Genomic DNA, 25,749 nt, shown 5'->3' with positions numbered 1-25,749 from the left:
TCACCAAGAACAAGTAGGCATCAAGCATCGGGCTGTATTTATCCACTTTCCTATCCATAAACTTTTGGTCAGTGGTCAAGACCTGCATTATGAACTCATTTACTATTGAGATTGGTGAGCAGCCATTGCTCCAGAACATTTTTTTGGTGTGTGTAGGTTTTTGAATATATACTAGCACAGTTAGTTTGCACTACCCCAACTGTAGTCTTTTCCCTCAAGAGCAGCTATTACATCTTCATGTTCGTTGCGTCTAGGATCACTGGTGCACAGTGTGGAGTATTCTTGGTGTGCACCAGTTAATATAATGGTCCATTTTGAAGTCAGCATTTTGTACATTCATAAACATTGGCAAACCAGAAGACAGAATCGTTCCATCTGAGTGCAAGTGGCATAAGGAACCTCAACCTGAAGACAAGTACTGCAGAATGTAGCTAACTCATCAAATTAAAACAAAACAAAAAACATCCAATGCCATATGGGTCATGTTTGACCAACATCACGAAGTAAGACATATAGGAGGTGAAACTCCCGTCAGCGCGAGCGAGCGCGGGCGACCAGATAAAGTCACAATTGTTGCATGCGCCGACGCTACCGTATACAGTGGCGGCACCATGCGGCGCGTCGTAGAAGCCGCAGCGGAAAAAAAAAAAAAAAGCAGCGCCCGGCAGGCGGCTCGGCGGCTCCGGCCACTCCGTGATAGAAGTCAGGCGCGCGCGTCCGAACGGCAGCAACACGCTCAACCGGTTGCCCTGGCAACCGAAACGGCGGTAATTTCTTCCCATGCCGCCAGGTGCCGCCAGCATGAAAATACATCCGCGGGCTTGTGACCTTTACTGGTCACCGCAAACAGCGGAGTTTCCACTCCTAAATATTTCTTGCTCCGTGACCAACATACGTAAGCTCATTGCCTTACTAAAACTCCATAAGTAGGGCTCTTGCCATAATTTGGACAGCATGACTAGCACATACTTACTAAATGAAATAAATGCTTGCAAAGCTCAAGACAAGCACCACAATCATCTATATTTGGCACAGACCCTGTGCAACGTGGGCAGCTGACTGGCACCCCTTTCAATTAAGACTTAAAATTTATCAGCACATCTGAAACAGCACTGCACAGTGCCAAAGGTAAGGGTGTTAGTGTGACCTACAAGCGACCCGTAAAATGAACTACGCAACTTGCACAGCGGGTTACAGTGCACCAGAGGCATACATTCCATTGTCCATTAAGGAGTCATGATGCACAATCAGAATTTTAAGAAAAAACTCCCACATAAATATGTTAAGTAGCAATGGAAAACAATCCCAGCACCTTCCATTCACCATTGGCTACCCGCAGGTCTTGCATGAAATAATTGCATCACACATTAAGAGTTTAAAATAAATATAACTTGGTATTGACAATGATGATAAAGATTAAGACACTACTGATGATGTTTCCAAAGGCTCACAGCCCTCTCTATTAAAGGGAGCACACCCATATTCAATCAACAGCAATGATCACCCTTTTATTCAGTGGCTTCCACTGCCACTAAATGAATGAACAAGAATGTGATCGCAAACACATAGCAGAACAAGATGAGGCAGTCAGTAGCCAGGTCTGAATGAGATGGAGCACACTCAGCCACTCTTGGGCATTAAGTCAGCATCACCTGACGGCTTGAGTCCTCGGATCGAGAGATCATAGACAACTTCTTCAACCTTCTTGAGATCATACTTCAGTGCGTCAAATTTCTTGCGCAGGTTATCATTCTTCAAGTTGAGAAGCCGGAAACCCAAGTTCATCTCAGTCACAAATGCAGAGATCTTCAGAGGCCAGCTGTAGTTTCCAGCTGTCACGCTGTTCACAGCGAAGCGGCTCTATGGAAAAGCATAGGAATCATATTACAAGCTCACATGTCATAGCCACCCAATTGCAACATTATTCTCGCTGTTTAAGCCTCTCTAAGATTGGAAATGCTAACCAGATAAAATATAATGTTACATACATTATACTCTGATGCACTATACTGGTTTTTAAAGTAGTAGCTGTCCTTGGTTTTTTCTGCTCCCTGCAACACTGCACGTCAAGGGCAAAAAATTATATACACATGCCCCCTACAGCTGCTCATTGCGTATCTGCTTATCTAATTTGAATGTGTAAAAATAGTGAGTGGCAAAACATCAAGTTCAAGACAAGCGCCACAAACTGAGCGTTTCCTGTGTGGGGAGCGTATGTGTCCATTTCTTCCCCCCCGTACTCCGTCGTCGCGTTCCCACAAAGTAGATGCATCGAGAGCCGGCGTAGGCATGTGAGGGGCGCACTACGCCCTCCCCTGGTTCTCTCTCACTCTCACGACCTGCACACAAGCTTCATTGCTTCTTAACTCATTGCTGTAGTCGACTTCAATAAAGCCAACCTTAACATGACTTCATGAAATTTACCAAACTATCTGGCAAGCCAAAATATACCATATTTACTCGAATAATGATCGGACTTATTTGTAAAAAAAACTGACGCAAATTTAGGGGTGCGATCATTATGCGGGTTAAAGTTCCCACGAAAAGAAACATTTTCTTTTTTCATCCTGCATTTGCTGCGGGATGACAACAGGTCAACAAGCAGGCAGCTGCTGCTGTCAGTGCGGGACACCAAAACAAAAATGGGCGCCGGCAAGGCAAGCCAAATGCGCCGAACGCAATTATTTTACTTCTCGTGAGTACATTATTCGCATTGAAAACAGTTTCTTCCGCATCAATAATGAATAATATCAGCAATATCGGCAAGTTTGCGACAATAACGCAGCCGTGTCCACTTTGAAGGGACAGAAACAAAGATGGGCACGCTTAGCTGCCAGTGACATAGAAACACATGGCAGGCATTCTGCGGAAACTGCGGCATTTGTCTTCACTGCTATCCTAATACGGCAAGTTTCTGCTAAGGGTGGGCAAATATCTTAGCTGTGGCACAAGTGTCGGCGTATGACTAGGGTACACTTCTAATGTAGCAGTGTAAACGTGGCCACTACAGTTGCCGCTCGTGATTTGTTGCGTGCTCACGAGTGCAGACGAGAAGACTCGAAAGGCATCCTTTTTGTTGTTGTTGGCCAAAACCATTATGAAGCCTACAAGTAATAAAGTCAAGGGAAGTTTGGCTGTAGCTTTTCTTTTTTTTTTTCATGGGAGTGCAGAAAGTGATGGAAAGGAATGAAATTGGACATCTGCTTAAAAATGTTGGGTGTGTGCAGACCACTTGGTATGTCTTCAAAAGTGGTTCGCGCAGCATTCGACAGATGCTCAGCGCGATCATCATTAGCTAGACTTGGCACATGACATATTGCTGCGACAAGTTCAGGGTGCAATCATTACACGGGAAAGAAAAGAAATCGAATTTCGACAACAAAATTCAAGGGTGCGATCATTACGCGAGTGCGATCATTATGCGAGTAAATACGGTAATGAGAAGCAAAAGTCTAAATATACCAGTGCTTCAATTGATTGTTTATACATAGTTTTAAATTGTCCCCGAATATAAAGCGCACTCAGTTCTTTTATTACTTTCATAGTAAAAAAGTGTGCATACAAATGCTTAACAAGCACCTACTAAAAAAAAAAAAAGAATGAGAAAAATTGCAGACACACCTAAGAGTGCTTATGTGTGGGAATATGAAAGCATTATAGTTCTTTAGTGAAAATTTTTTCCCGTGCGTTCCTTGTTCGTGCAAGCTCTCGCCTGCGTTTTGAGTGCGGCTCAGTAAGGCCAAATCAAAACACGCCGAGTGTCTCAATGTGCTCGCTGGCCTGTAAGGAGTTCATAACTTGAAGGACCGCTCAGCAGCATTCAATTGCACATTGGTTGGTAACAACTTTACTGAACTGTCCGACAGGTTTTTGGCGACCTGGGCTCAAGTGTCCCATGACAGGACATCGAGACCTTGTCTCGACGCACATTAATGCTTTTTACTTTATACACCCATTTTGTATGCTCATGACGTGGCACCACCTCGTCCCCATTGACTGCGACACAATGTGTACAATGACGCACGCACTAGGCAAACCTAAAGCCAGAACTGTGGACCCACCGTGGAGTCGGGGAAGCATGCTCATCTCGCATTCTGGTGGCCTGGGCTCATTTCCACCCGGACTGAAATTTACCAAATTTAATTTTCAAAGCCATTGATTTACTTTGTGTACAGGAACCTTCTTGAGAAATCTGACGTTAATCTGAGCATTTTTTGTGTTTTTAATCTATGCGCTGTCGGCCATTTTTGGTACCAGCGCTCGGTGGTGACGAAGGCGCTGAGGCATATAATGCTTTCGCATTAAAAAGAGGTAGCATTCCTCCGATTATAAATACTTTCAGGGAATTGAGATCTACCCTTAATGTTGATTGTCGTTACTCTCAAACAGCCCTTTAATGCTGTATGTCTGTATGTTGCCGTACTTGCAATCTATTGCATTTGATATTCATTTTTTGAACCACTCCACTACAATCACGAACAGGATGTTGGCCCATGCCTAAGCTAACCACTTTGCCAGTTTATCCTGCGACATTGGAGCGCCAAAAGAACATGCGACGCAATTCTGCTACCACTAGCTTATCATGTAAAATAACTTATCTTTTTAATAAGCTTCCATAATTAAAGCCTCAAACCGGTGTGACATTGTAGCCATGCTATACGAAAACTGTTGACACCATCTTGTCATGACAATGGCTCTGACGGTATACTGCTGCTAATGCCTTGAACACAGTTTCGGTTTCGTATCTGATTGTAATGCGTAGGCATTTTCAGACCAATTTTCATGGAAGACATGTGCACATTGAAAGTGGCTAAATACTAATCACTATGAGCTGCCGCTATCATGTTGAAATCCACTGAAGGCAGGCCAAGAGTCAGCGTTTTTGGCAGGAGATATATCTTCAATGTATTCACTGTCCTCTAGTATTGCCATGATAGAGGCTGTAGCCATCAGAGCACCAGCTGGGGTCACCATTGGGGTCAGGCATATGTGCTGGCTAGTCAAGTTCGAATTATCCATTGTGGGCCAATTTTAAAATAAAAATAACATAAGCTCTGGCCCATAGGAATGTGTGGGATATGTAGTGAATTTAATGGAAGTCTACTGTATTAAAAGATGAAGTTCAGAAAATATGTCAGCTGCTCTGTCCAGTAAAGTTTTGGCTAATAAAAAATTATGCTCATTTGGTGAAATGATGTCTCTAAGAACGGATGTTCATTTGACTCCTGCACTCCTTACAATAAAGGCCAAGTTGAGTACCTTTGCTCCAGCACAACAGTACAGTGATCTCATCAGTGCATCAAGAACTTACCAGTTCATCAGCCAGCATAAGCAGCCCACTCAGGTAGTCATCCAGATCCAAGTGGAAGCCCTTGTCTTGCTCTATGCACACTGCATGGGCGAGAAGTGCCGCTCAAACACAGCATTGATGCAATGAAGTCAGCAGTATACTTTTGCCAGACTGCCTGGGAGGAATCTCACATAAAATTTATACAGTGAAACCTTGTTAAACTGTAGTTGGCCAGAGCTCGGAAAAAGTATGTACAGTCAACGACTGAATTTTCGGAAGCCCAAATTTTCGGACATGCCTGATATTTCGGACGTCTTTGCGGCACCGCCACGAGCCCCATAGAATCAATGTATAAGGACATCTGAAGTTTCGGACGCTCGAACCCCCCGCCGTCCAATTTTCCGGACTTTCTGACCCGGTGGAAGGTCCTTTGGCTCCTCATGCGGCGCCCTTGCGAAGGAAATTGACTTGACTAACCGTTTTGAACCACAACTAGCCGAATCTAGCCGTCACACACCGATTTGGTCTGGCCATGCTGGCTATGTTCATCGCTGCAAATGGCCGCACTTCCGCCTCCGGCGGAGTTTCCAGGGCGGCGCTATTTCGTTTGTTTGCGCTGTTGTGTCAAGTGTGCTCTGCGACGCTAGGCCTAGGTGCTTCGACGCTCGTCAGCGAACTCCACTGTTCGCAACATGAGGATTTCGCTTGCCTTCGATGGCCCCCACTCCGTCTTCGTCGTCCTCGCCGATGGCATCGAAGCGCGGAAAGCTGTACCGTACCCACGGAAATAACTTTTGAACAGTTGGTGGACGCTGACAACGAGCTCAACTTCTGCGCAGAACTGACTGACGAGGGAATAGCCCGTCAGGTTGTTGTGGATTCAGAAGACTCCGATGTTGAGAATGAGGAGCCAATGCCTGCGCCGCCTACAAGAGCCGAGTTGAGTTGAGGCGAGCACTGTTGACTCTTTCATTGGTGTATAGTGCTGACATGTCCCTTGCTCAGATCGAGGCGAATATGATCGCATGCAACTGGAACGCCGTCTAAACAACCATCAACAAGTTCTTCAAGCCACTGCAGCAATAACACTGGCTGCCCGACGATGCACATGTACATAATAAACCGGCAGTCGGCTGCATACAGAGTTTTTGAACGCCTCTTTTTATAGCATCTTCATTCATGCTTTGGCAGTGTTTCGGAAGCCTGGTACTTCGCACTTTACCTCTAGATCCGAGAAAAAAAGAAAAAAGGTGTGTTTTTTGCATGCATTCATTTTTTCGGACTGCCTGAATTTTCTGATGTTTTTACGTTCCCTAGGGGGTCTGAAAAATCGGGCGTTGACTGTACTGAACGGTAGTACTGCTTAATTGAAATAGCATGAGATTGATTGCCCACTTACCTGTCAAAAATGGAACTCAGGCAGACTGCGATGAAAGGTAAAAACATGCAGTATTTACTCACTTTGCGTTACAAAAGCCTGTTATTTTCATTCAATGCCGCAGCGGCCTAGCAGTGACGACAGTGGCCTCAAACTTACTGAAGCTGCGAGCCAACTTTGCAGCCAGCCCTCTCTTCTCGACAAACGCTTGCATGGCAGATTTCTCGTTAACGCTGCATATTCTCCGTGCACGGGCACGATAGCGCTGCTGAAGTCGTGTGGCACCTTCTTCATTGCAGGGTGCTGTTCTCGTCGCGACAATTGCATGCATGAGGCTGAAGTAACGCCCAGCTTCTGTCACTCTTGGGCCTGAATCGCCCGTGCTGTCACTTTCCCTGTCGTCCTCATCACTGTCGTTAGGCGACCCTTCAGCATTAACAGAGGCAACCATGGCGAAAAGTCAAACCTTGTAGCCGACATCTGTTCACGATTGCATCAATGCTGCCAAACAACTTCTTCGCATTCCACATAGTCATTGGTAGATCCTTGTCGCATGCTAGCACCGGCTTCGTGCCACGTCGATAGCATGAACGATGGCCAATTTTTCTTCTGCGCTGAGCACTCAATGTTTTTTATCTGAGCTTTGGCAGGACGCGAGTCCTACCTTACACGACGCCACAACGCTCTGCCACGGCACCGAGATGACGTTGATGTTGATGTGGCTTCATGCGCAGACGCCGTTGTTTTGATCTCTGAGGCTTGTTGTTCTGCCGGGTCACCCATGGGGACAACGCAGCACCATGATTGCGCGACAAAAAGGGGAAGCACTACATGTTAACCAATATGCCAATACATATGCAATAAGCTGGTATGGTTTATGCAGATACAAAATGCATTATTTTCAATGGCCGCTATGTCAGGAATTTGACTTTACTACTTTTAAAATGAAATTACTGCTTAACTGGGTTTGGTTTAACGAGGTTTTACTGTATTTGTACACATTCGAATGAAGAAACGTAACATTAGTGAGAGATAAACAGATGAAATCAGGATGTTGAGAGGGATTTGAAGTTTCAACTCAGTGTAGAAATTTCTAAAACATCGTAAAAACTCTTCAAGTAATATTCACTAATCTGTCCAGAAATGTGAAAAAAAAAAAACGGAAGAAAAATGCCATAAGTAATAATGTTTGCCGCAGACGTGATTTGAAGTGTGGTGGCCGGCAACCGTAACGCGGGCAGTGCACATACTGAGAAGAGCTGTTTGGCTTCCATCAGCTACATGAAATGCAGGGGACATAGCAGGTGTGAACACATTTTTGAGGCGGCAGTGGACCGCAGAGCTCTTGACAGATATGCGAGCTCCAGTGTGTATAAGAGCGGTAATGCTCAGGCCATCGACGACAACATGAAACAAGCTGCATCTAGGATTAAGGGTTGGCGGAAGATTTTCGGTCCAGGTCGCCAATGCGGCATCACCTCAGGGAGCTATAATCTTTAGTTTCCCAAGATGTGTCCGGATCAAGCTGGGGGTGGAGAGCAGGGACGTTGGGCAGCAACTTCAGTGTGCAGTGGGTTAGTGAGGGGATGAACGGCAAGGTCCACGGTCCTGATGGCGGTCATCGTGAAAGCTTGGTGGGGAATAACATCGGCTACAACAGTGGTGGGAAATTTGCACAATGCAAGAGCAATAAAAGCAGATTGTAATGTCTGGCATGAGCCACTCGGAAGAATTTCTGAAGCGTGGTGGAAAATGCAGGAGCAAAGTGGCAGCAGGAACGACTGGGGGCGACGTACTGTTGACCGGCAGTGTACATAGACTGAGGGGCGTGACTGGTGGTACGTAGAGGCAGGACGCCCATATTTGCAACCTCTTGATGCACGATGGCTCGAATAAGATATATGGTTGCCTGGTGAGCAGTGGGAGCCATGGCTTCTAGTTCCCTACAGATAATCCTTGTCAGGTTGTCTGAAGTTGAGAGCAGATGTAGTGTCACTGGATCGTCGCATGAGGAAGTCAAAACAGTGTTAGGGAGCCGGTCAAAGCATTGAGTAATCCACCTACTTTTAGCCTGCTCGGATCACTGACAATCAGTGATGATGGCGTCAACCTTAGAATAGTTCTTACAAAGGAGTGTGTTGAAGGCATCGTCAGTTATGCCTCTTAACACATGCCTGACTTTGTCCACCTCTAGCATGTGTTTATCAACAATGGGGCACAGGACTAACATGTCTTGGATTTATGCGATGTACCACTCTGTGGACGTCTGAGCTCATGACTTGTTCGTACCTGGCTGCCAGCTGTCACTCGACTGATCTCCCAAACAAGTAACGTAGCTTCTGTTTACATAGGTTCCAACTTGTCAGTTCTTCATGCCGCCTAAAAAAAGCACTAGCTGGCAGGCAGTTGTGAAGCTAAGCAGCACAGGCTTAAGGGAACTAGAGCGATCAGTCCCACCAACATTGTTGTGGTCTTCGTCACTCCTTGAGAAGCAGGACTGTTGCGCTGGTCTTCAGTAACCATGACAATAATATTTAGTGAGAAGGCTGTATATTATTTGAAAACTATTAGAAATATAATCAATATTTTATTCGACTTGCCTCTGGCACTATTCATGTTGTATTTGATTTGGTCTCAAGAACTACTCATGTTCGCCCACCTCCATTAAAAAGTCCTAAATGTAAACTTGAGCATCAGCGAAAACAAGAAAACTGGTCTAACTAACCAAATTCTGCCAAAGGTGGCCATACAAGGGATGTGTTGTGTTAGTGTGCCATATACTATTTAAATTTTGCACTCTCCTGAAGAAGACAAAGGAGCCATAAATGATACAGAGACTCCTTTATTGCACCCAAAGAGGGTGTTTACAAATAATTCTTCAGAGCCAAGTATAGAAAAAGTGCAGTCTTGAATGTTGCTTGGGAAGCAGAGAGAAAGAGGATATGGCGAAAGCTCTTCAAAGCCATGATAGAATGTACATACTGTAGTGAAAGCCGAGGTTTGTTTCCTTAAGAAATAGTGAGCCATCGTACCCATCGGTACTGACAAAAGAACTTCAACATGATTTGCAGTAGCTGGTCAACTCGGACCATTAGTAGCTAATCTTCAGACACTAAATTAAAGAATCTAAAATTGGTAGGCATGTTTAGATGTATACAGTAGAACCTCATTCACACGTTTTGGAAAACAATCACCGAGAAAGAATGTACTAACCAGAAAAATGTACGATCCGAAGTAACTAAAAAATTTGACAGACTCAACTATTGTTGACATCTACATAATGGGAAGTGTTGTGTGGATCGTTGCGGCATGACACACCGACGCGTGTCAAGCGGGTGGTGCTCTGGCGGCCCGAGACGCGTTTTGTTGTTTTCTTACTGCACGGTGTTTTAAGAGGGCGACAGGAAACCGAAACGAAATCGAGCTGGTGGTCGACGCCTAATGCCCCCGAAGCTAAAAGTGACGCCCATATCCTGCCGTCTGCAGCAGGGAACGGTGGCGCGTTTGGATCATTGCCTACTAAAAGCGTGCAGTACGCTACCAATGGCACTACATGCAGGAATATGATGCAGCAGAAATGATAGTTGGGCGAGTTGGAACGTATTCATAGTAAAATATTTTTGCGCGCACAAGTGACAAGGACAGAGTGAAGGGGGACACACGAGCACTTACTCACCACTATTTTATTTTTGGAAAGATACAGAACATAGGTAATAAAAATAGTAAAGGGTGTACAACCCACAGATTCAAGGAACAGGCTTAGCACGAACAAAAAACGCCTTGCAGTTGTACCTTACGTACATTATTTTTCCCATGGGCTAAAGAATGTTGCCAGCCAATATGGCGTTGAAGTGGTTTTCAGCGCTCCTAACAAGGTGCAAAAACTGTGCCAAGCTATTTCCAATAAATTAGACAATAGGGTAAAAAAATGAAGCTGCGGTCTAAAAGACGATCTAAAATTCACAAAATGCAGAATAGGTGTTGTGTACCGGCTTCCATTGACCTGTGGCAACATGTACATAGGACAAACCGGTCGGTGCATAAACACCCGTCTAAAAGAACATGAACGTTCTCTTGGTAAAGAAAATCATTCGCACTTGTTGAACCACTGTAATCTACTATGTCATTGTGATCCGGTATTTTTTAACACTGACATTTCGTTTTCAGATAAAAATAAACTAACACGTGAAATCACAGAAGCATTTCATATCAAAAAGTGCGCTGAAAGATGCATAAGCCAACCATCGGTTGTAATCACTGAAAATGAATTTGCTTTTTTTAAATACTGGTTGAACCTTCTTAATCTGTTTTTAATCTGTTTCTGTTTCACTGACCACTCTTGTTGCACATGCTCAGCGCTGATAGCTGGGGTATATATGTTCTGTATCTTTCCAAAAATAAAATAGTTGTGAGTAAGCGCTCGTGTGTCCCCCTTCACTGCGTCCTTGTCAATTGTGGGCGCAAAAATATTTTACTATGAAAACAGGAATATGATGCCTACGATGCCGCCAGAGCGAAACATGACACTCACTTCACTCTGCATGCAGTAGGGAAGGGCAGCATGTTTGGGTTATTGCCTATTAAAGCTGTGTGGTATGTTTCTAATGGCATTACGTCCCACACGCTGAGACAGATAGGTGAAGATGTTTATTGCAATAGCTTTGGCGGCGATAGCTGTGAATGTGGTGTGCGACGACTTGAGTGGAGATTTGCTGGTACCAGAATAGGAAACTGTGCGCGTTGTCGTTTTCATGTGAGACAGGTGGCGATATACTGTTCTCCATTGCATGCGCCTCGCATGTTTTCTTGTTCACATGGAATCTAGCGGCCGAAAAACGTATACGATTGCAGTCTGCAGCAGGAAACGGCGGCACGTTTCAGTCACCGCCTATTAAATGCGTGCGCTACACTTCCAATGGCACCACGCACTGTGAAACAGATAGGCGAAGATGCTTATCACAATAGGATTGGCGGTGATAAATGCGAATGCCGTGTGCAATGACCCTGGAGCAAGATTTTCTGGTACTGAAATGAGAAAATGAGTGCGTGCCGGCATTCTCACGCGAGGCGGGCAGGTGCATATTGCGGTGAAGCTGTGGCAGCGGGCAGCTATATACTGTTCTCGAACGCATGCGCCTGACACCTTTTCTTGTTTACATGGGATCTAGTGGCTGGAAAACGTACCATATGATCAACGTTGGTGCCGAAAAATCATGTTTCCCGGGAGTGTATGAACTGGTAAAAAATAACTCTATTGGGTCATTTTTGTGTTCTCGATTGCGAACGTTGGCGCCAGGAAAGCATAAGTAATGGGAACGTATCAACGAGATTCGACTATAAATGGTTCTATTAAATTGCATTTAGTAAAAAAAAAAATCTCAAGGAACACAAATTAAGTTCTGTTTTAATGCATTCATATTTGCCCACAAATGTTTTGGAATGTAAAGAAAAAAAAACACAGTAAAAGCCTCAGTCAATGCTACGAGGTGCACAATGAAGGATGTAAGCTTGCCCCATTAATCAATCTGTAACTTGCCTGCTCTTTCTAGTACATACTAACAGTCACAAGCACAATACTTTATTATGGAGAACCTCGCCTGCATTTCTTTTTGTGCACTTTTTCGTTTTGCCAATAAACAACAGAATTTGATTTGAAATGCCATATTGCTAAACAAATCACCTCTCATTGTCATCTAAAGTTATATTCTTAACTACTGCTGCCAACTTCACTCATCATTCCATAAATACCCCATCAATTAACTTTTGAGTGCATTCTTAGATTCAAACCCTTACCATATTCTTATTATAAACATCTCGGTAATCCTTCTCATGTGAAATCAGTGCGAAGCCCTGCATGCGAGAGGCAGCAAAGTTCAACTCACGGCCTAGCATCTCAGCCACCTGTTCCCGTTGTACAAGATGCTCTTCCTCCAGGTAGATTGTAAGGGCCACAAGGAAGCACAGCCTCTGAGTCACAAACCTCCAGTGGTCATGGAACCTGCGTCACCAACCCACTTAAGTACTGTATTGACTATAAGTTTAGTGCTAGACGAAGACAAAGCATAATAATAAACTCGAAGAGAACACTCCAATCTTTCTAGCAGTACTGACATGCTATGATGCTGGCTGTCCTACAATGCCTTTGATAGCTCCAAGTAAATGGGGCACACTTCTGCATAATACTATGCAGCCAGTGTAGTCATGTAGCATAGCTGCACTTGTGTGATAGCCACTCTTTGAGCTTTGATTAGAAAATTCTATGAAAATTACCTTTACGTTTTACCCATGTACTATTATGCTGGAATGAAATGCAAACAATTCTCATGCCTGATTACATGAAAGAGAGACATGTAATTGAGGCGCAGCCAGGTGTTAAGAGTGCTATGAACCCATAACTCAAACTCTGTGAATGAATCGCCCCAGCTCTACACACATAGTGGTGAACATGAAAAGGTAAATTTGCCTTCTAGTTCGTTTTCTCATGTTCACGTTTCATTCCAGCGTCCCTGTACACAATAATTTATAAGAAATGTCCCCTTTTTCTGCTCCGATAGGTTTTTATAAATACGAATTAAAAGCCTGTAGAGCTCAGCAGGATTGCTTGCTGAACCAGCTGATAAAGGCACAGCAAAACTAGAAGGGCTCAGCAAGCGGAAGCAGTTGACACCAGTACAGCAAAACCCTGTTAATGCAGATTTCATGAGAGCAGAAAAAATATCAATTTAGCTAAATTTCAAATTATCAAATGGACCAAAAAGTGAGCTAACAAATACTGCTTAACATGCTATTAATTACTAAAGAAATCTACCACCCTCGCTTCTTTTAGAACAAAGCATAAACCTGAATTTCCAAATTAACGGGGGTCGAATTAATCAGATTTTACTGTATTATACAATATCTGTATAAGCAGCTAACAGAAGTATACAGTTGAACCCACTTACAAGAAACATCGTGGTCATGAAGGATGTATTTGATATACCCAAGCATTCATAAGTGGCCATGCAGAATAAGCTGACTAAATAGGAGAAACACTTATTTTCTAAAGCAATCTATAAACTTGCTTTGCTTCTTCAATGCTGACTCAATAACTGCGGTTTCCTGATTTTCCAAATGGGTGTTACTGCAGACAAGCTGTTTCAGTGGCGTGGTGCACTCTATTGCAGTTAATGCGCTTATAGGTGGTGGTACTGGTTCCACAGACTTCTCACTTTCTTAATCAAATTCATTGCTGATGACGCCTTTTACATGAAGAAAGCCCTCATCCAGGCATGACTCTGTGACATCGATTTTGTCGTCCCATGTCAGCAGCACTCGACTGCACTGCAATGATGTGCTGCCATAAATCCACAAGCTAGTTGTCATTGCTTCTGAGCTTGACAGTTTCGAACTCTTCTGATGCACAGAAGAATCTAGCCTAGCAAAAGTTTGATACAACACGCGGTAACCTCCATCCAAGGTGTCTTTACCACTTCCACAGCTATGAAAAACATCACTCGCAGTGGCCAATGTTTTGACAAGTGGACTTGTCTTCTTCAAGGCGACATATGTTTTCCTCGCCACAGTATGTATACATAGGTGGGGTTCTTCTAAAGGGGAGAGCATGTAAGGTGGGTGGGCGCGGCAATGAGCGAAGGTGTGTTGGCGTGTCGAATTGAGAATAAAGGAGTGCTGTGCACAAGGCCAAGGACCCGGCCATCTGTCAATCACGTGTCAACACCCGAGTGTTAGCCAGCATGTCAACAGCGTTTGACATGCCGGCTTGAAAAAAGTAAAAAGGGAAAGAAAAGAAAAGGGAAAAAGAAAACGCTAAGAAACCAAACGAAGTATTGTTGTCTATAGCTTGAAATTTAACATAGCGAATAGATTCTAAAGCTCCCTTTGAAACGTTTATGCCTATTGGTTGCAATGTCTTGAACTTATGGATAAGGTATGATTCTCTGTATATTCTTTCTCATTCAGAACGGAAATCTGACTGCAAGATGTAGAGTTTAAGTTCAAAGTTATGACCTGGTTGGTTGAAATACTCGCGACGGCTTTGGGAAGCTTTTTAGCTGTGTCCTCGCGATGTCCGTTTAATCTAACGTTCATTGATTGTCGTGTTTCACCGATATACGGCTTCTTACAGAAGGAACATTCAAGCATATAAATCACATCCGAACTTGTACAAGTGAAGCTAGATTTAACTTCGTGTGCATAACTATTTGCGGTGCTTTTAATTTTAATGTCACTTTGGAGGTGCCTGCAGGTTTTGCACCTGAGGCGACAACATGCCTTTATTACGGGGGAATGCTGTTGGCTGACTTTTACATGCACTGACATGTCTTTAAAGGGGTTGGGACACCAAATTTTGAGGCTATAAAAAGCATGTTGTCGGCTGCTTCCGTATGCAAGGACACCCAGAACGAGGTATTGGACGCTGCAAACATTTCAAAATAATTTTAATTCAGCTCCAAAAAGTCATTAAAAACTCCTTCTCGTAGTCGAGACCTATCGCTAGCGCGGCAGTTACTACATCACAGAGGAGGAACGAAAATATTGACGTCATAGCACACTAGCACAAAAACGTGACCTATGATGAGTAGCGATGAAATACCGATTACGGAGCCTGCTCAGCTGAGCGACCGAGCATAGCCTCCACTATGACCGAGCTACAGGCATATAGAAATCCTTTCTTAATGTAAAGAAGGGGTAAGGTTGCAGACACGGACACAAGAGGAGAGAAGTGGACAACACGAACGCCGCACGGCGGCCCGCGAATGGCAAACTGCGTGCGGCGAGTTGCTGTGCGGACGGGCCTTGGTGTAACACTAGCCGGCCGACTCCGAAAGAGACCAGGATATGTGGCGTTCATGTTGTCCGCTTCTCTCCTAGCATAGTCGCATAGTTCGGCATCTCGGAGCGGTCTCTCATTCGCTTGGTCTTTCTCAATGTGAGGGCCCGTCCATATTACCGGCATGGAGACTCGCCGCACGCCGTTTGCCGTTCGCGGGCCGCCGTGTGACGGCGGTTTTGCTCGCGAACAGCGAGATTTTCTTGCCATAGAGAGGACGGGCCCGGGACCCATTTGTGCGGCAGCCGTACGGCGAAGTGGCCAATCAGCGACCGAGGAGTGGTCACTCTGGCACCGACGGCAGCTTCAACGCCTCTGATCGCTCGGCGCTGCCGATATCGTCGCTAGGCCTTTTCCGGTTCACTTTAAAGCTAAATCTTACGGCGCTTCGGAATGAATCACCGACTCTCACAAGCCGCAATATTTCCTTACCGTTGTTGTCGCTCTTCGCAATAATTATAATAATCGCGACATGCGCTTCGAATCGCCAGTTCTTGACCTCTGCTGGCAGAGCACGCGTATGCGCGAGCAGACGACGCAGCATAGTTTTACGTCACTATTTCTTGCGGCCCACGTGACCAAGCAATGTTGCGTGTCCTCCTCTGTGACGTCATAGCATCCCCCGGAGCCCAGAAACCGAAACCGAAATCGCTCAGTATAATAATGCTATTATTAAATTATTTATTGGATATATATGAATCCCTCTGTGTGTATCGTGCTCCCTGAAGCATGACGCAACGTTTGAATCAACAAATGCATGAACTAAAATTTTGATGTCTCCACCCCTTTAAAATTCCTGTTGCGGCAATAGGTAACCCTAGGTACATCCGGGAACACTTTTCTCAGACGCTTGTTACCTGATAATATTGGGTGGTATTTTCGTAGGATGTTGTTTATGATTGGGAGTGCATTAGAATATTTTGTTACAAAGGCCAGCGGTCTGTCAGATTCTGGTGTGGGCTGTTTCTTCGCCAATTCCGACTTGTCTCCCCAACCTTGACGCAGCATCATAAGCTCTACCGAGAGCAACTTCTGGATAGTTCCTTTCTGCTAGCATTGTTTTAAGGTCATTTAGGTGGTGGATATAATCGTCGTCTTCGCTGCAGATTCTTTTTATTCATTTCACTTGTCCGACAAAAATTCCTTGCTTGCAGTGTCGCGGGTGATGACTGTTGTAGTCTAAATATTGCTGGCTATCCGTAGGCTTCCGGTAAGGTGTCATTCTCAGTTTTCCGTTTTCTATGTAGACCATCGTGCCCAGGAAGTTGATCTGACTAGGAGAGTGGTTAGCAGTAAATTTAATACTCGGGTGAAAGTGATTTAAATAACCAGTTAAGTTGGTTAACACGCTTGTGCCGTGTTCCCATATTATAAATATGTCGTCAATGTAACGAAGATAGGTGTGGGGTTTTAAAGGGTAGGATTTCAACAGGTCTGCTTCAAGCTGTTCCATGAAAATGTTCACATACGTGGGAGCGAATGGTATACCCATGCTAGTGCCAAAAGTTTGCAAGTAGTGAATAGGACCGAATTCGAAATAGTTGAGCGTGAGAACTAACCTAAGGAGCAACAGGTAAACTTCAGGAGCGCGCACTTGGGCATTGATTGCGAGGGATTTAGAAATGGCTTCAATTCCTTCACTCATGGGTATGTTGGTGTAAAGGGCAGAAACGCCCAAAGTGACAAGAATAGTGCGGTCGGAAGGGATTCGGTTGGCGTTGATGCCATCGATAATTTGAAGGAAGTGCGGCGGCATGTCTTGAACTGAAGATGGGAGGGTGGTGGGGATGTTTGACAGGTGGTGATTTAATAATTTAGATAGTGACTCAGTACGTGTGTTGTTATTAGACACAATAGGTCGACATGGGATTTCTGCTGTAAATATTTCTTTGACCGGCACTTTATGTATTTTAGGAAGAAGATAAAAGTGGCCTGCTTTTTGTTCTCTGGCATTATGAAGCAATATTCAGATTGCGTGATTCCTCGTGCAACCAAAAACTGGAACAGCCTTCCTCACAATATTGTCGCCATCATCTGCCCATCATCTTTTTCTGTGAGTGTGACTGATTGCCTGTTGATGCAATCTGGGGAGCTTTATTTGCTTCTAATATTCCCTTGTCAGGTATTTAAGGTAAGTAAATAAAATGAAAAATTAAATAAGTCAAATCGTAAGTGGGCTGGACTGTATAAGCTACAATGACTAAGACAGAACAAGAACACCAGACAAGAGTTTACTGCTTGTGCCATTCAAGTTTTTAGGTAGCCATAGAATTAGTGCCTTGCTCAGCATTTCTTTTTGATCTTTTACATTTGCACCGCTAAACACCACAGACATATGTTTACAGAAGCAACAATATCTGTCATTGATTCTTTTGAGCATGTTTTTTTCAGTTTCATACTTCTGTTGCTCCAAGTGTTGGTCTGACAGAACTGACTTCATGAGAGTGTCATGACTGACCTATAGTACTGCCCCTCAGGCACCTTGGACTTCAGCACCTGGTACTGCTCCCGAATGGTGGCAAACTGTGCCTTACTCTTCTTGCACACCTCAGGAACTGTGGGCAGAGAAGTCATGAGTCATCCATACAGACAACATTGACACACAGCATAACAAGTGCAGTGTTACACAATATACAGAGATGATGGATGGTCCAAAAGAACTAACTGTTGGGTTAGCTGGTAACACATCTTAAACGAGCGCAAATATTTCTCTGCTCTTTTAGTAATCCAAGATTATGATGGGGTTAAGGGTGCTTTAAGGTACAGCAGCCTTGTTTTCATAAAATGTGTGCATATACCCCTAGAGCGGTTCTTAAGGAAATAAGGTGATGTGATATATATATATATATATATATATATATATATATATATATATATATATATATATATATATATATATCTTTTCAAGAGAAAGTTGAATATATGCTCAGAAAATGATATAACGTCCATCAAAAGGGCAAAGGAGCTTTGGACAGCAGTAAAGTATTCTACTATCTTCTACTGTATGAATTCAGTTACTTTATTACAGCAGTGCACTCCTAGATACAAGGGGTGCTCAAATCAATTCTCAACTCCTTTTCAGGATTAAAAGACATGGTTAGAAGTACATCATGCCTCATTTCTCACGATAATCCACATTAGAGCTGATGTAGTTATCGCAGCATCTCAGCACCGATGGATGCCAGCAGCATAGACAGATTTCTCGTAGTGTCACAGCCATGAGGTTGAGCTTATCATCGCTGCTGAAGTGTTGACTCCCAGGAACCTTTTCAGTAGTTCAAAGACATTATAGTCCTTTGGAGTGACATTGCAACTGTATAATCATAAGAAGCCAACAAACAATGACATCAACGGCAGCACAGGGGAAATTACTTGTGCCTAATAAATGAAATAAAGAAACTATAAATTAATGGAAATGAAAGTGGCTGAAAAAACAACTTGCTGCAGGTGGGGTACGATGCCACAACCTTCGCATTACGTGTGCGATGCTCTACCAATTGAACTACCGCAGCGCCATTTGCCCATCCACTTTCTTGGGTATTTATGTTTTTTAGTAGAACCCCGGGAGTGTTAGCCAGCGCCACCACTCACAAACCTTGGCAGCAGATGTGGAACATCCTTCCTGCCGCAGGCGTCACAAGAACATGATCTTTTTGGGTGAAGGCAACAGCGTAATGCGAAGGTTGTGGGACCGTTCCCCACCTGCGGCAAGTTGTTTTTTCATCCACTTTCATTTCTATTAATTTATCGTTTCTTTATTTCACTTATTAAGCACAAGTAATTTCCCATATGTTGCCCTTGGTGTCAGTGTTTGTTGGCTTCTTATGATTGACTAATAAAAATAGGGCCCCTCGGTTAACCCACTTTCTTCTCGTTTATTACATAATGAGGGTCTCGAATTTGGCAACATTAATGCCTTCAGGTGGAATGTGTGGGTTTATTGACCGGTTGCCTTCACCCAAAAAAGATCACGTTCTCGTGACACCTGCGGCAGAAAGAATGTTCCATATCCGCCGCCAAGGTTTGTGAGTGGTGGCGCTCGCTAACACTTCCAGGGTTCTACTACGAAACATAAATACCCAAGAAAGTGGATGGTGAAACAGCGCCGCGGTAGCTCAATTGGTAGAGCATCGCTTGTGTAATGCAAAGGTTGTGGGATCGTTTCCCACCTGTGGTAAGTTCATTTTTCATCCACATTCATTTACATTAATTTATTGTTTCTTTATTTCATTTATTATGCACAAGTAATTTCCCCTATGTTGAACTTGGTGTCAGTGTTTGTTGGCTTCTTATGATTGTGACTAACAAAATTGGGTCCCTCAGTTACCCCCCTCTTCTCGTTTATTGGAACTGTATGGCAGATATGACAGTAACTCCTAAATTCTACAGAGTTTACATCGTGTGTTGAGATGTATGCAGATGTAGATCTTCCTGGAGGTACAGAATGCCCACGGTGAATGAGCTAGGCTGTTCCTTTCTGAGTGCATTGTGAACACATCGCAGAAGTTAATGATAGTACATACTGTTGATGGTTTCACCAGTAGGGAGGGGATTCGAAATGAATAATACCACATTTATTCAAGAAAAATTATTGTCACGAGTTTCCTTGCTGAATAAGTTTCTCAAAAGTTTTTTGATGATGAGGAGTCCATACATCACTAGTGTTTCAAGGCCTCTTTCTATAGTGTTGTGGGGTGATGCACTTAGGAGTCAATGCAGGTGACAATCCAGCTAAGAAAACTTGCCTTACCTTGGCAAAAACACTGAGCTCTATGTGACCTTTCAGCTTCCTGTCCTGATTGAAGGTATCGAGTTGTCTATATTGCACATACTGATTTTGCAAAACATGAGGCCTTCATGAATGATCAAACTGAGTGCCCCTAGGAAAGACGTGTCCGGCAAATTGTCAAAACATCATTTGGTGGTTTAAGACCCTCGACTTTCAGGATGTTTTGGGGAACTAAAGCAGTCGCTGCAGAGCTGCCTTTCCTGGTATTATCTTCCACAGACATCCAGTTATCTTGAAACTGTTTGTACCTCTAATATATTGTGCTGATGCTTGCCATCTAATCACTACACTGAGCTTGAAGTCTGGCATTAATTACAGTTTGTTTTAGGCATTTGTTCGATAGAAACTTCATCACAGGGTGTCGTTTCACAATTGCATCCAAGTTTTACCATCTAATTCAACACACTTCTGGCATAAAGCACATCAGCACGACATCGTCTGCTAGTCAACAATCACCTCTTCAAAGAAACGCAAACAGATGGTGCCAGTTTGCCTTTCCATGTGCGTAATTCTTCAGGCATCTACTCACAATGAAGTGAAAACTGAAAATGCTCGCAGTTCAATGCTAAGTTCAATGCCTTTATTTTGCGTGCCTATATTTTTTTATTTGCATAAAGGTTGGCACTTTGATTTGTTGGTAGTATAGCATAATTCACTGCACAGAACAGAAAACCCAGTATAAAGAGGAGGACGTATGTGATCCCTGCTGGCTTTGCTTTCTGCGCTTTAGAGATTATTCTTGAAATGCCTTTGGCTGGCTATTTTGGGACTAACCAATTAGCCTACTGGTACCTGTAAGCAAGTACTGTATTAGGGTTAAAAACTTTTCACTGCATATTGACTGTAACTCTTTTCCAACGTTGATGGTAGAGGCGGTGTTGGCAGCCAAAAGAGAGTTTAGCTTGGTAACTCAGGTTGGCATTTCCTCTGCCTGAGCCTCTTTTACAATGTGACTGAAACACATCAATAGACATCCACTGAAGGAAGACTGACAAGACCCAATAGTTGGTGGCTATGATGGATCCTTCTGGACAAAAAGGTGTAGACGTTCATTTAAATACACATACGGTGGTATGAAGTCGAGGGTGAAAAAGAACAAGGCTTCTGTAGGGAAGCCGAAAAGTCTTTCAGATTTAATCCTTTTTTAGTACTTCTTTTGGCCGGTGTCCGTCGTTTTATTGCTTCATATGGTGAAATGCACGCCACATGTAACATACCACATGTGAAGTACTTTACTTCTGTAGGTTCTTAACTCAAAGTAGTTGGCATGGTTTCAATTTTAGCTGTCATTAATCCTAAGCTGAATTCAATGCATGCATTAAGAAATGACAAACTCACTGGTGTTAATTCCAGCCTGCTGGTGGATGGCCTGCAGCAGTGTGAGAATTCCACGAGCTGTCTGTTCTAGGTCACGCACTGCCAGGCGGATTTCCTGTAAATACGACTCCATGTTGACACAATCTCTGCCAAAGATACACAATTGATGTGTACCTTTGATGTGTATCAGACACAGACAAGGACACCAACAACCATTTCACTAGCTTCTTTTTTTGTTTCATAGGGGTCAGGCCTTGACGTATACAACACTTACCAGAGCACTGAAGGAACTAGGGAAAGGGCTTTGTTTTTCATAACTATATGAGTGTAAGAAAAAATTGCCTGTTACCTATCTTTTTATTGAACTGTACAATTAATTATGAATGACTGCTGTACCTGCAATAAACTTCATAATTTTGATAAAGGAGGGTATGAAAGCAGAAATGAAAACAACTTTTTACAGTTGGGAGCAGAACCCAGAGGCACTGTATGATGCATGTGGTGCTCTTCCAATTCCGCTACAGCTGTTTATGCTACACAATTAGCATAAACTAAACTGAAAAAAAAAAGTAGAAAACAACTAGAATGTGCTGTTGCGCTTCAGGCTTCGCCTGGATGTGTAAAAATGGCTGAGTTTGGGCTCTGAAATGCTGGCATTTTAGAGCCACAAATCTATAAGTCCACAAAATGCTATAAGACCACCTATGGAACGATTGCACATGGCACTCAACTGTGGTTGCAAGAAACAGCTCATGTGATTAGTTCATATTTCCTGTTTGCATTTCAATTTATGCAAATGGTACATATATTTATAACCTAACCTTATGTGTGTTATCCTGCACAACTCGCCACCACAGCAGCAGATATGGAATCGAAATTGCAAGTGTCACATAGTACATCCCTTGACTACAAGTGGTTATTAGTCCCAAAGGGCATGGCATGCCACACAAATAACACATCACCAATAGCACTTCTTTATATTGTTTTTAAAGTCTCCCACATTCCTAAAAAAAAAAAAAAAAATTAGCTGAAGAAATCTCTATGCACAAAACTCGCAAAAGAAAATCAACAGAACTGTACTTAAAAGCTACGGCTCAGCCTTCTCAGTTTTTTTCCAAAATTCAACATATATATTTTTATTTCAACCTAAAAATTCAGTCTATTTCAGTAAATATATCTTTCCAGGAGAACTTTCACCGTGCAAAGAGTGATGGAACGAAGATTGTTAGGCATAACGTTAAGAGACGGGAAGAGTGCAGTTTGGATCAGAGAGCAAACGGGTGTAGCCGATATTTTAATTGAATTAAGAGAAATAATGGAGCTGGGCAGCTCGTGTAATGCGCCAGTTAGATAACCGTTGGACCATTAGGGAGACGGAATGGGTACCAAGAAAGGGGAAACGCAGTTGAGGATGGCAGAGGACAAGGTGGAGCGATCAAATTAGGAAATTCGCGGGCGCTAGTTGGAATCGGTTGCCGCAGGACAGCGGTAATTGGAGATCACAGGGAAAGGCCTTCATACTGCAGTGGACATAAAACAGGCTGATTATGACGAACATCCACCATGCTTTTTCTGATTGATAAGTTTTAGTGCCAAGCCAAACATTGTTCTTCTTCTTTTTGGCTAGGTGGATAAGACCCTGCCTTAGCATCACTGAACTTGTCCATTTTACCTATCACAATGGCAGAAATGTGTGGACTGCAAAGGTCCAGGATCCCCCCCATACCCAGCTCTCGTTTTTGTTGCAGCAGTGTGCAAAACAGGCACAAAACGTAAAAATTGCTGGGGCAGCACACTAACGCTTGGCTATGATCAAACCTGGCTACTTACATCAGAGATCACACAGGCAGACAGCTGCTATGCAATTGCTGTCTTAGCTCTCTGGTAAGTTTGCTTTAATTGACTCTGCTTCATTAAAACCGAATTCATAGAAATAAATGGCATATGTTTACCGGTTTAAACTAAAAACATTGAACTCTATTTAATGCACAACAGCACCAGATGGAAAAGCTAATCACTAGTGGCCAAGGTTGGTTGGAAACCAATGTGAGCTGAAGTTCATACAATTGGTAACTAAACATATCACTGCTTTAGTAATTAAGCAAGAAGTTGTACTGTGTTCATGCTTGAGCTTGTTTTACTTGCAGCCTGCACAGTCAGTGCACCCCTGGAACTCATTCTGCACTGTGGTTTTTGCTGTGGTCAAGTGGATGTCTAACTCCATAGGGAGTGTCATTTCAATCCTATAAATTCTGCAGAACTCGGTAAATATGAACAATGGTCATAATTCCATGTGCAGTACTATATTCTGGCACACACATCATCACCATCATCAGCCTATTTTATGTCCACTGCAGGACGAAGGCCTCTCCCCACGATCTCCAATTACCCCTGTCCTGCACCAGCCGGTAACAACTAGCACCCTTAAACACCTGTGTACAACAATAAGTAACAAAATGGTGGCGGATAAAGCAGGTGTGCACTGACACCAGAGCAGCTAATCTAATACTAATAGCCTGTTACCAAAACACTGGAGAGGCCTGTGGCTCGGAGGCAGTGGTTCTTTTATACAAAAAAGTACGAATGCAAAATCACACGCGACATTACTGATGCAGAAAATTTGCAAATATCTGGGGCGTGATGACTCGTCTCTTTTTAATTTTATTTTTCTCTCTGTGACAGCGGCGCTGCTCTAACAGTGTTTAGGTGGCACATTCAGGGTCGAAGATTTCTGCAGCACATCGAAATCTGCACAGATAAATTTTGTCGCATATTTCATCCTGTAATGGAACCCAACATTAATGCTCGGCAAATATGCAAGCCTTTGGCGCTCAGCATACCACTTTAAAGGAAACAAATTAGGCTACGCCCAAGGTCGGAGCTTAAACAGGAAGGTGCAGCAAGTTTCAACAGCCACAGGCACATTGACCGCTTACTACAATACGAGACGGCGACAAGGCGCACGTTTTTGAACGCTGGAGTAGCGTTCGTGAAACCAAACATATAATTATACATGACAGGAAGTATTTCAAATACAAAGTAACTGCACTGTCTAGAACATCCGAAAATTGATTGTCTAAATCACTCAAACAAGAACACCTCAACAAAAATTCCAGGAACGCGAAAACGGTACGTGAAGGTACACGTTTTGACGGGCCAGTTGTCAAAGTACTCGCCTCGCGAAAGTCTTGCTCGCTGTCCAAGTGTTCTTGAAATGAAAGGAAGACATCGCTCACGGAGTACGACATTTTGAGCTAAGCTCTAACGATGGTCGACAAACAGATACTAAACCTTCAGCAAAACGTGAAAAGTTTGGCCGGTAGACAAAACGCGAACAGCATAGCCTGCACGGCAAAGCGAACGCGACGCGGTGTTGTGTGTGCAGCGTTGCCAGATGCCACCAATTCAAAACGTTTGTTTTGGTGACAGTTTATATTTCTTTTTTGAAAAGACTAATACCTTTAACACTATTTAAAATGAGCATTTAAATGCCATAGTGTGTATTTGTGGCTTTCAAATTTTATATTGATGAACAGGTCTTTTTCATCAATACTGAAATCAAAAGTTTATGAGTGGGCGCTTCGCTCATGCTTCGCCCGAGGCCCGTATGCAGCGGTTGCTTGAGTGAGAGCAGCCAGGCATAAAAAAAAAGTTTATTTTTTGTCTAAATGTACATAAAACATTGAGAATAATAAGCGTAATCAATGAAAAGAAAGAAATGCGGAAGCATTTTCAGTGGTAGGGGACAAACACCAGACAAAAAAATGAAAGTTGGCTTCACCACAAGCCCCATTCGGCATCATTTAGAATTCGTACGGACTGCTCTCATCATATGTGAACCACAGATGCACATTTTCTTTGCTTTATATCACGTGTGTGATACCACTGCACCTGGAGACCTTACATATGTCACTCTCCTCAAAGAAGACGTTAACAAAAAAATTTTCGCACTCAATGCTCGATCGGACTGCCTCGTATACCAGCAACCTCCACCGTGGTATGCAAGAACTCTGTCAGCAGTAAGACCACACGGCGCAGGAAGTCGCACGATGAGTCACGCCAACGAGCTAGCGTTCGAAGATTTCAGACAGAGCCTACAAGCTACGACCAAGAGTCCTAGCCCAGCTATCTTCACAGGACTGACG

General features: G+C 43.5%; 1 protein-coding gene across 1 annotated transcript; it reads right to left on the bottom strand.

The window, feature by feature from the left end:
* Positions 1-1,482: 1,482 nt before the first annotated feature.
* trsn (translin) lies at positions 1,483-24,988 on the bottom strand. Its single transcript, XM_075691702.1, has 6 exons — positions 24,781-24,988; positions 21,626-21,719; positions 17,957-18,053; positions 12,551-12,666; positions 5,312-5,391; positions 1,483-1,860 (listed from the first exon to the last, which is right to left on the bottom strand). The coding sequence occupies exons 1-6, from the start codon at positions 24,850-24,852 to the stop codon at positions 1,621-1,623; spliced, it is 699 nt and encodes a 232-aa protein (XP_075547817.1). The 5' UTR covers positions 24,853-24,988; the 3' UTR covers positions 1,483-1,620.
* Positions 24,989-25,749: the final 761 nt, after the last annotated feature.

Source organism: Dermacentor variabilis, chromosome 5 (genome assembly GCF_050947875.1).
Source record: "Dermacentor variabilis isolate Ectoservices chromosome 5, ASM5094787v1, whole genome shotgun sequence".
Classification (NCBI taxonomy): Eukaryota; Metazoa; Arthropoda; class Arachnida; order Ixodida; family Ixodidae; genus Dermacentor; species Dermacentor variabilis.
Note: the sequence above shows the minus strand (reverse complement) of the source record. Positions and strands in the feature narration are given on the sequence as shown.